At 45.8% G+C, this 12,305-nt stretch overlaps 1 protein-coding gene across 2 annotated transcripts in view; it reads left to right on the top strand.

Annotated features, from left to right (window-relative positions):
* The window catches only part of LOC119395918 (sulfotransferase 1C2), an 89,989-nt gene extending 78,005 nt beyond the window's left edge, over positions 1–11,984 (top strand). For both annotated transcript variants that reach the window (XM_037662937.2, XM_037662936.2), the window contains exons 3-4: positions 3,576–3,824; positions 6,341–11,984. In XM_037662937.2, coding sequence (XP_037518865.1) covers positions 3,576–3,824; positions 6,341–6,862 — 771 coding nt within the window. In that variant the 3' untranslated portion in view covers positions 6,863–11,984. The remainder of the gene's footprint in view (positions 1–3,575; positions 3,825–6,340) is intronic.
* Positions 11,985–12,305: the final 321 nt, after the last annotated feature.

Genomic DNA, 12,305 nt, shown 5'->3' with positions numbered 1-12,305 from the left:
AGGGTTTTTAAGTCAGTAAGTCCGTCTGTGACTGCCAACGAAAATTCGTCCACGTGTATAATTGTGCTGAATACCGCTTTATTTTCTTTCGTCTTATCTACAGCCGTCTTAATTCTCAATTTCGCGATATCTAGAAAAAGAAAAAGCAATTACAAAATATAATTCAACAAATTAGAGTGCTGCAATTTAGTTCCTCATATTATATATATCGTCTTGGTTCGGAAGGTATTTTCGCTCAGTTATGAAAATGTCCTGAATACTGCGACATGCCGTAATTAGGCCCATGGGAGGTGTTGTTTAAGCTTGGAGCCTGAGTCACGTAACAACATGGAATTATTTGTGGTTTTTATTCGCACAGTTACGGCTGCGAATTTATCACCTTAAGGTATCGTGAGCTTCCCGCAGTCTGCTAACGTCTCGACAGAGAACTTCATTGTACAGCAAAAATCGTCGATTAGATATGTTCCTTTTTTATTTATGTTCTCGTCCAGGCACACAAAACATAGCTTTTAGCATGGAATAACTCTGATCGGGAAGGCGTCTGAATGATGCTACAGTCAATAAGTCCTTCTTTGCGGAGCCGTAGCAGTTTTGAAACATTTTACTCGTATAATTCTAGTTTCATCGTTGAAGGCGTAGCTACAGTGCGCGTAAAGTCGACAGGCCTCTCGCGACCGCCTGTAGACTTGACGTGCTCCTTCAAGTGTGGGTTCGTGCAAAACGACAGAAAAGACTCGGAGGACGCTTGAGCTCTGCCTTCAAGAGTAGAACGCGACAGCGTAATCGGGCCCCGAGCGCATCGCCTCCTCAATTGCTAGCCCAGCTTCGGTTCTCCGTGCATGCCTCAACCGTGCCGTAAGGAAACGAACGACTGTGCGCGTAACATTGTTCGTTTCAAAGTATCCTAGAATGCCTACTGCAAGTACAGTTGTGAAGTGTCCACTGCTCCATAATTCTTCCTTTTGCGAATCAGCGAAGGGCCCACTACGCGTCCGTAAGGCAACACGCGAACCTATATACACAGCTGCCCACTTTGCCTATGCTTTTGCTGCTGCTGATGATGATGATTAAATATGTCTGAGCGCTTTGTAAGTGGTGGGCCTTTAAAACATCCACTCGTTGCACAATTCACATGTTTTGACACCTGGCGCGATTCTACGCTTCTTCCGCGCAATATTACATGCGTTAAGGAGACTCTTTCCACTACATGACATTCATATAGTGTTTTTTTTTTTTTCGAAGCAGTTTCAAGAAATGGCCACCTGTCAAAACCTGTGTTGATTCACTCTTCTGTGAAGCAAGGCTGTCCGTTGTCACCACTGCTTTTTCCCCTCTATTTGGAACGATTGTGCTTAAGCGTGATTCGATCTTGCAATATTTATGGTTTCAGTGTTTATGGAAATGAGGTGAAAGTATTAGCGTATGCGGATGACCTGGCGTTCTTTTGTACAGACATTTCCAGTATAAAAACAGTGGTGTCCACTATTCGGGAATTCGGAATCATTTCTGGTGCACGAATGAACTTTGCTAAAAGTTTAGGACTGTGGTTTGGCCCGTGGGCTTATAAACCAACTGATTTCGAGGGTATTGCATGGTCCTGTGTGCCACCGAAATACCTTGGCGTTCCACTGGATGCCATATAAGTCAAGCGCACATTATTGGAAAGAACGTGTACCCAGCCTAAAGCATTACGCCCAGACATTTATTCCCCATAACCTCTCAATTTTTGGCAGAGTTAAAGCATGCAATCTATTCCTGGCAACAAAATTATTCTACGTACTGCAAATACTACATTGTTCAAGGGTTTACATTCAGAAGTTTCACCTCATCTTTGCTACCTTTATGGGGTCATCAAGTTACGAGCCGATGAGGCGTGACAATGTTCTTAGACCAGTTTGTGCAGGTGGTCTTGGGTTGGTGCATCTCTTTATTAGGCAATTGATGTCTCGTTTTTTTTTTCTATTTTCAGGACTGCGATCATCCGCTGCTTCGAACATTCTTACAAGTGAACCTCGTCGATGTTTTACCAAATTTAGTGGTATCTACTAATTGTGCCTCGCCTCCCTATTTGCAAGGATTCATGCGTGAAGTGCATGAATCAGCGCGGTTTTTGACAGTAAGATTCTCTAATGACTATTTATTCTCTAGTTCACGAAAAGATCTATATAATGCCATATTAGATTTCACTAATATCCAAGACATTTTTCTACAAAGTGCAAACACAGACGCTGCCTGTGAAGACCTGGTTAAGCAGCAAAGGCATCTTTGTATCTTCAGTAAATTGTCGCCTCTGTGAAGTTCCGGAAACTACAGAACATTGCTTCATCCGTTGCAAAGACGCCATACTCTTTTGGGACGTTCTACAAAGGACTTTTAAAAAACAGCTCGATTTAAATTCGTACAGCATACGTTATCTCGTGCCACCCAAAAGCCATTCTATGCCTGTTGACATGCTATTACCCATGGGTATTCATAGCATGGGTATTCACAGTTTATGGAAAACTCGCATGTTAGACAGGCATGCAGAACCCATGGTATCATCACGGTTGCATTTCATTCAAATGGCTCTTCAGCTAAAAGACTTTTATCAACAATTAAAGTTTCAGCCGGACTGGTATCCACTCTTCATGAAATGTATAGCTTTTAAGACTTCTGTGTAACGCTTGTAGGCTGGTAGAGGCCGCCTTCAGTATTTTGTTTGCTATGTATGATAACTACGCACATTTGTAATAAGTACCATGAAAGAAAAAAAAAGAGAAATAGCGTGGCTCAGTGGCACAACACCTGCTTGCCGCGCTGGCGGCCTGGGTTCGATTCTCACGCGAGCCCTAAGGTTTTTATTATTTATTTTATTTGCATCTTTCTCCATTTTTCGGTCACGGACAAGATGATGATTTTTCGCTCACAAGCAACGACTTCGTCACCGACGCCGACGCTGACACCGGAATTTCTTGGAAATGGGCTTTTCACGCTACCGCGTTCAAATTGCAGCCTCACATTCTACTCCAGTATTGCGCGGTACTGACTCCATGCAACAGTTATGAAAGAAAAAAAGAAACTGTCCTCCACTTTCTTGTAGTACGAGCCCGCGAAGGAAAATCAGATGGATTGTTCAGAAAGGTAGGTAGGTAATCAACTTTATTGATTCCCGAAAGAATTGTGTGATGGGGTTGGAAAGGGACGATACGATGGGCGCTCGGGCCGCTTAGATGGTCGGACACTTTTGTGCTTTGGCGACCCCTGTGACCCAGCCCACTGTCCGAAGCTGTAGCTCGGTTGCGAACTGCGCAGAGCAGCCTACCATTGCTCCTGGCGTTCTTACCCTAGCCACGGAGGCTTGGGTTTGTCCGGGCAACTTAGAAAGACGTGATAAATGGGGCAGTGTGGACACTGCCACATTATCCGACAGCTCATTCGTTAGTGGACCGTTGCTTATGTACCACTAGCTCACAGGGGCCCTGGACTGAGGGCTCGCTCCACCTTCGCCGGGAGAATTCCTTTGCCGGAATAAAGGGCTTCGTTCATTCGTTGATTCGTTAGTGGTCCACCTCGACATAAAAACATGTCTGTCGCAGGGCCACCCGTCTGGCGACTACGTGCAGTGGAACAAGGCGACGCCGCACTTGGAGCTGGTGGGCGCGGAGGCGGTGCGGCGCATGCCACGTCCAAACGCCATCAAGTCCCACCTGCCCGTCCAGCTGATGCCTTGGTCCGAACAGGCCAAGTACATCTACGTGGCGCGGAATCCCAAGGACTGCTTCGTCTCAATATTCCTCAACCGACAGCTCTTCCTCAAGCAGAAGTCCATGGACGCCGCCTTTCAGGTGATTCCGCACTTATTCAAGCCACAGTCAGCAAAGGCGACCACATAAATGCACGGGACACGGAAAGAGGCAAGACGAAGCGGTACTGACAACTCTTCGTTTAATGAAACGACTTCAGTAAGACGTTCTGGCGGGCTAGTTGGTTCACAGCTTTCAGACGTCGTTAAATTGCGTGAAAAGACGAAGACGCGCGTATAAGAAACACTCGGACTTCAATATATTGGCCATTCTTCGGACGTGGCCACAGGGCGGAACCGGATGACAAAATAGTGCTTGCACTTGCTGTGGTTCTATCCTGCGCTTCAGGCAAGTGCAACCACTATTTAGTCATCTGGTTCCATCCGGGGGCCACGTCTGCAGAACAGCCGAGATACTGAAGTCGGAGACTGCGCTCGTGGTGTTCTTGTCTTGTGTCCTTGTCTCTTCGCGCATTTTAATAACGTCCACATAAAACAACGCCGAGCTTATGTACATCAGAAACACATGCGCGCGTTAGAACAACAACTTCTGGTCTACATGCACATTGCACACGTATTTCTGATATATAAGCTCATGCAGCGTTGTTTCATTAAACGAACTGTTGTCAGTACCGCTTCGTGTTGTGGTTTTGCGGTTACATTTGCTAATCATGAATCACCAATTGGCGTACACCACGTTCTTCTCAGTTATTCAAGCTAACTTGTCAACGAGCTGGCACGTCCGTAAATTTTGGACATCCTACCGACATGCGTAACGAGCCTAAGCGTTCGGCGTTTCCCGATTAAATGTCCTAATTCAAGGGCAATAGATTCATATTTAAAAAAAAACGCAGCATATACCCTCCACCCCAGGTTGTTTTCATCAGAAGACCTACTTCTTAAATTTAAGGAAGTTCTTAAATATCTTGTGGAACTACAATCTACCATCCCGCCCTAGGGTATCATCCTCACAAGTGAGATCGACTGTGCACGGTGCGCAAGAACATGCCTGAACCCCCACACTTCTTGCATGGACAAATAAGTGCGCAGTGAAGGATAAGAGCTCTGCTTAATCATGTGGCATGCAAGATTATAGATTACCTATGCATTTCAAAACCAATAAATTATCTTGGAAATAGTGGACAAAGAAATATGTGGATCAAATTCGTGCCTTCCTTGCAACATCTATTCTAAATCTGTGTTTAAAAATGTAACAGCAAAGGTACGAGACTTCTGTCCTGGCGCTTTGTGGCTTTAGCAGCCCTTGCGTGAATAAAGATACCAATAGTCAATTTCGGACATACTATATATATATATATATATATATTATTGGCGGGCATTCGGCGACGATCGACAGCGAGTCAGGGCGGGGCCGCTCTCAGCACGAGCTGTGTTCTCTTCGGAAGAAGACGAAGAGGGTGATCCACTAGAAGGTGCTGGAGAGGACGACGCACTGTAGAGTTCCAAGGCATATATATATATATATATATATATATATATATATATATATATATATATATATATGAAGGAAAGAAGTGTTCATTTCAAGGGCTCGTTTTTTTCGTTATACATAATATTAATGAGAACTAACAGACAATAATGCCAAGGAAAGTATAGGGGATGTTTTTAGTAATAAATGTAAGGTAATTGTGAAGAAAGAAAAGTGGACGAAAAGATGGCTTGCCGCGGGCAGGGACCGAACCTGCGACCTTCGAATAACGCGTCCGATGCTCTACCAACTGAGCTACCGCGGCGGCCATCCCCCCGTCCACTTTATGGGGTATATGTACATTTATATACATTTATTACTAAAAACATCCCCTATACTTTCCTTGGCGTTATTGTCTGTTAGTTCTCATTAATATATATATATATATATATATATATATATATATATATATGTGTGTGTGCACTCTGCCACAGCACGGGACATGCATTCTTGCATCACCTTGTGAGGAATTCAATGTCTTTATTTCTGAAAAAGCATTAGAGGGAGTGCCGACAATCTGCCGCATCAATCAATCCTTTCTCCTTCATGTACGCGGCCAAACGAACCTATCTTTTATATATTTAGAGCAGTGCAAACGATGGAAGTACAAGACAAATAAAAGAACCCGCAAGACAAAGGCGCTTTGTCTTGCGCTTCCGTCTTTTGCGCTGCTTTAAATATGAATCTTAACTGACTCAGCCATTTTAGATCCTTTTTTTTTGTGGACAACTCAATCATTGGGTCGAATTTTGCTATAAAGGACCCTGCATTTATATTGTCACAACGGCGGGTAGCCATCATCAGCCCACACTGTCCAACACTAACGGGACATCAGCGATCATTCATCCATATTCAGTAATTGTTCGGGCAACATCGACACTCATTTAGCCAACACATAAGCTTACAGTAGTCATCATTTAGCCAACAACAGGGAGTGTCGACCACTGCTGGTAGTAGGCGAGTAGATACGGTAGGCCAGGACACTACCGTTCACTGTTTACCATTCGCGTCGTTGCCGAACGCCTGTATATAGAACAGCATGTTCTCTTCTATACGTATATTCAACGCAGGAGTTCGTGAGCGGCGACATGATCTGGGGCGACTACTTCGACCACGTGTGCGGCTGGTACGAGCGGCGCGACGAGCCGAACGTGATGTTCCTGCTGTACGAGGACATCAAGCGGGCCCCGCACGAGGTGATTGAGAGGCTGGCTCAGTTCCTTGGTGACGAGTGGCTCGAGTCCGTGGCGCTGGACGAGAGCGCGCTCGACATGATCGTCCACCACAGCTCGTACGACTTCATGAAGGAGCACGCGACGCGCACCGTGCACCGCTTCCAGGAGGCCGCCAAGGGCGACGATGACAAGAAGAACGAGGACGAAGAGGAGGACATCGTCGATGACGTGGTGGTGCAGGCGCCCGCCCTGCGCACGCGGACATTCGCGCGCCGCGGAACCGTGGGTGACTGGCGCTCCACGCTCAACGCCGGCCAGGAGCGACAACTGGAGCGAATCCTCCGGGAGCGCTCCAAGGACTCGGGTCTCTGGAAACTCTGGATCGACTTGGATGAGGAGGACGACAGCGATTTCTGAGTGGTGGCCGCGTGGGCCAGTACACCCGGACGTACAGCCATTGCGAGACCACCGAAGAAGCCTCCTAATCTCTGTTCTTGACACATTATGTAGGACTTCAAGCGTTCCTCCTATTCGTTGAAGAAAATCCGCCTGTAGAGCTTGCGGAGCTGTCGAAGTGTCGGCCTCGTTTCCTGGGGCCAATGTCACGAATATTTTTGTTCGTAAGAGCTGCTTGCTATTGACCTGCTGCGTTGTTTGATGATGTGTTCGACATCTTGAATGGCTGGCAGCTGCTCTTGCAAACGGATGTAGTGTCAGAACTCTTTTGTGTGAATGAGGTCCACGACGTTTCGACAAAGCATTTGTCTTCTACCATTCCCTTAATATTTTTCGCACGCGTAGGCTTTCTTGGGATTTTCGAAACGACTCGAGGAAGCGAAGTCGGGCATATAGATGTATAGTGTATTACGCTTTAGCGTGTCTGGTCCTGCTGTAAACGAATAAGTCATCGCCGTCGCTGTGCTCTAGATACGATTAAGAATGACTATCTATATAGCAGGGCCAATGACTTTCTTTGAGGAGGAAGTTAGCTTGGAGCGAAACTGCAAGTGATCGACGGTCGGTGCTGTTCACGACGGTGAAGCCATCATTGGAGTTGCCGCTTGGACAAGGGACCCAAGGATGTGGATCACTGGGATCGCTGAACTTGTATGGACACAGCGGTCGCCAACTAAACCTGAATGAACACTGAATTGACTCACGTTCGACGTGGTTAAAAAGAATTACAAGCGACCGCGCTACATACTACGCATGCAAGGCGTCTCCGTGTGCTTTATTACATACGTCACTGTGGCGTAATGTTAGCGGGTTCTCGGAACACCGAAGTCGTTCTGATTACACTGTACAGTGTACGCGTTTTACAGGTTTGCATGCAGGAACATATACACCTGTGTAGTCATCCCATTAATACCGGACTTCCCCCAAGAAACGTGCGAGAAAACTGGACAGCGGTGTGGTCTTGAAATTTAGTGCGTCTGACTTAGTAATAGTCGATTAAGACATCGCTGTCGAGTTGAGAATGCATCGTTTGTGTATGAGCGAAAGCATGCTTTAGCATCTGCTCAGCCTTGTGCATCTAAGCACGCGTAATGTAGGCTCGTTTTTACCAAAGAAGCTAGCAAAAAGCCCCAAGTGTACGTGCCGTAGCACTTTGTAAGCGTTGACCGTTGTTGCGTATCGTGACCATGCGTTTAAGTATTTGTGGAGTTGACAGGGCGTCGATGACAGTCTGCTACCGCACTGGACGGCAACATGTGTTCGGTGGCAGTGACTTTGGATCAGTCATTAGCATCATTCGATCAATAATTGATCAATCATTGTGTAATTGTGTAGCTTTATAACCACTCGGATGAGAGAGGTTGATCCAGAAGGTTCCGTATTTGTCAGTTCACTTTTGTGGTGTGACCTAAATCAGGGCTGCGCTGCAGCGTACTGCACTGGGAAGTTCGCGAGTTCGACTCGAATTCGGCGGCTACGTTCCGTTAGTGCAAATTGTGAGAGTGCTCGCAGGTGTACCGAGTTTCGAGTGCGTGTGCTTACGAAACTATATATAGTAGCGCTCAAATTAATACTGCAGCATAGCTCATAACCATCATATAGGCAGATCGCGACTTTGCGAAATGAAACCATGTCATTTCATTTTCATCTTACCAGAAGCTTAAGACTAGCTGCACGAAGGAGTGCGCGCTATGAACGCTTATGCATGAGACCAGCGTTCATCTTGCAGCAGTTCTTGAAGATGGTTCATTTGCTGGTTGATCTCCGAAGCAGTGGCTCGTATGCAACAAACATAATAGCGGCTTCACGAGGCAACATCCATTCCCAAGTTACTCAGTAGCATTTATCCACTATTCCTGGAATGACATGGCGACTACCTCCTTTACATTAGTGCGGATAGCGTCAAAAGCCTAGATGCTTTTAGTCCAGTGGTTTTAGTCAAAAACGTTTGGGGTGTAGTTCAGCGACTGCGACTTTGCTATCGCCCTTGCCAGCATTGCTTGTAAGAGGATGGAATGGTTTACTAAAACTGGAAAGATATACGAAATTAACGCATTGTAAGGTTCCGATTCTTTTATGTCATTTTTCTTCATGTAGCGTATAACTGTGACCACGCGCACTGTAATTGTGAAATTGTATGTTTTTTTTTCCGCAACCGCACAACCGCACACTACGAATTCGTGAAGTGTACACATACACATGCACACGAGAGCGCTAACATAGCGTTGGGTGGACGTACCCGTGTTAGCCAATATAAGTGAACATTCCATGCGCTGCCCCTCCATGTCATGATGTTACTGTTAGCATGTAATGCCATTTTTTTTCCAGCTTTTGCTACGTATATTTGCGTTGATTTTGTTTGACTGCAGAAATTCCTTACGCAAGTGGCTGTAAGAATTTGTCTCTCAACAGACGAATATCCCGGAAAAAAAAGCTCCACGGTGCGGGCTTAACCATCTAGTCAAACACATACTGCTAACTCTCCCTCACTGATACCACAGTTCTTGATGTTAAACTAAAAGGAGCTGAAGCAGTCCCTACCCTTACGAAGTATTTGCAGAAGGATTACTGCGATTACAATGCTACTGTTAAAACGTACAAAGATGGAAAATAAAAGTCATGACAGAAAGATACAAGTTGTTATGTGCACCTTAACGTATGATCTTAAATATCGAGTCAATCATGCACATTCTGCAGGAATGCGCGCAACTAAGAGCCGAATACCTCTTAAGCTCAGTGAATAGGACCAACCCGCCGAATGAATCGAATAATGTTTAATCACATCTACCTGACTGCGTATACATATTATAAGTCATTGTTTACATAAGCTGAAGTCGTTCGCATTAGTTGCTGCTTCCGCGAATATATATTTATAGCTTATACAGAGGGAGAGATATCCATGCAGGCACAACGGAACCGCGACTCTTCCCCCCTCACCCTTGCGCACGCAACATACCCGTGTTACCTTAGACCACTTACAGTTGCAAGCGCGTGTGAAGTCAGTCAATAGTAGCAGTAGTAGTAGTAGCAATAATAATAATAATAATAATAATAATAATAATAATAATAATAATAATAATAATAATAATAATAATAATAATAATAATAACTTTCATCGCACTATTGCAAGCGCCGGCGATTGTTTCTGTGCAGCTCCTTCAGCTGATTGCCTTAAAAGAGATCCAGTAGCGTTGCGAAGGTAGTGTTTAAGGCAGCCAACCAACCAATCAACTAACCAATGAATCGATCAGTCACTCAATCAATTTTATCGATTGTACAATAAAACAATACAATACACAGTAAAATATACCGAAGGAAGTGCTATAGATTACGAAACGCCATTATCAGAGCGGCGTGCTATTTAGCAGCAGCCTATTTCACGTGTAACGCGGGACGAAGTCTTCTTCTAGCTTCCTCCAATTACTCCTGCCTTGCATCAGTAGTCTATATACCTTATAACAATGGCGGCGAATTTGTCACTTTCAGCACCACATAACTGAATGGCCGTCATCGGCTGTGTTTTCTCCTTGCCTTGGCACCCAATCTGTTTTAGATGCGAAGCAGCTCTTTGACTAGCCTGTGTAACGCTGTCCCTCCGTCCGCACAAACGCGAGGCAACGCGCTTCCCTCGGCGCAGGTGTTGGAGCAGTACCAAGTAGGTCACGCCGCAGCTGGGCGTTGACGTCACGCTCCCCTCGCACGCTTCCCTCGCAGGTGCGCGCGCATGTCACTCTCTCCCTCACCCGCCGGAGCGCCCGCAGCTGCCGGCTCCAACGCCCGCTCGCCTCCCGTGTCTGCGTTTCAAACAAACGTTTACACCAGTAAACGCTACACCGAGTTTCGCTTCAAACGAATCTTCCAGCGCTCACCGCAGCACCCGCGTTAGCACCGTTCAATCCGTGACGCCACCCGCGCGCAACGCTGCTGCTTCGCATCCCATCAGGGTTCCCTTCGGGGAGATGGTCCATTTGTACCGGCCGTCTCCATTCCTTTTTTTGCACACATAACTAGAACATAAGACCTCCATTGTTGCTCTCATATCACGCGTCAATTTTCGGTTACTCGCTTGTTGCTCAGTCATTACAACTTCTTACACTTTCTTATCCTTCAAGTTGCAGTCCCGTACGCTGTAGGCTTGCACTGGCAGAAGGTTAGCCCTTCGCTATCACTACATATTTAGCGCTGGTGTCACTATAACCGCGTTATAAAGAAGCCTGATTTAATGTAAATTTCAGGCATCACAAATTCTTTAAACTCACCTTGAAAGCTGCCTTTCAAAGCTTCATACCGTTGCCGGAGCGCTATAAGCCGATCAGTCTGAAAGACCGCACCGGTGACACAGCGTTTCCAAGTCGTCACAGCGTCTCCGATCGATCGGAGACACATTTTCTATTTAACTTAAATTCAGTGGCAATAACAGGAGATTGTGTCACAACCGACAGCTTACGACCGCCACTCTAAAACGCACGCAGAACGTTAACGTGGTTAACGTTCTTTTGCGAACTTTCGTAAAATGGTACGCGCGTGGGTGAGTTTGACAGTCAGTTAGCACGCTGACATGTATGCACTGTTTCGAACTGTGTAAGCCAGCGAAGCAAAATCGAACTCACTAAGCACAAAGGCGCATGCGCGTCGGAGCCTTAACAGGTTGCGGCAAGTGCAACGTTCACGACGCTGTGGACAAAACGACAAACACATCGCAGCAGCGTCACTCCATCATGTTCCGATGACGTCGTACTCAATGGCACATGCATCATCAACCTATTTTGGCAGACGCCTTTAATATTAGCAATCTACACCAGTTGCAGCTTCTATGAGCTTGCGCCTTTCTTATTGTTCAACTACCTGCAGATCGTTCAAGGCCGTTTTTTTTTCTTTAATTTTATGGTTTCTTTCTTTTTCATTTTCCTCGCAGGTATACGGATCGCCTCCATCAACAAAGCGTGCAATAGAACAGTTGCTCTTTGTGTGATTTAGCAGACGCACGCCTAATTCAGTTTATTCACAAAGGTCGCCCTTCATCGTACATAGTTGAATCCATCATGTTTTGTTAGTGTTTAAATAAAGAGACGCACAAATGGGAGTTTGTTTCTTCTTCACGCAAATCTCGCGAGTAATTCCCTCGTTTTCCTGCCTAAATCAGCACTGCAATGACGGCTGGTGGCGCAAATCAGTGGTGGGGGGAAGGGGGGTTCACCCCTTGCAAGTTGAGATTTATCTTTCAAACGTCATATCGAATTTTTTGACAGTTAACGACAGCGCCATTCACTGTAAACGCAGCTCTAAAATCGGAAGCCCTTCCAATGAGCTGAAACGAAATATAACAGCAAAAACTGCCTATCGTTTCAAAAAGCACTGTAGAGCACGAGCTTTCTGAAATGCTACGGGTTACTTCTGACGTGCC

The sequence above is a fragment of the Rhipicephalus sanguineus genome, chromosome 6, assembly GCF_013339695.2.
Source record: "Rhipicephalus sanguineus isolate Rsan-2018 chromosome 6, BIME_Rsan_1.4, whole genome shotgun sequence".
Lineage (NCBI taxonomy): Eukaryota > Metazoa > Arthropoda > Arachnida > Ixodida > Ixodidae > Rhipicephalus > Rhipicephalus sanguineus.
Note: the sequence above shows the minus strand (reverse complement) of the source record. Positions and strands in the feature narration are given on the sequence as shown.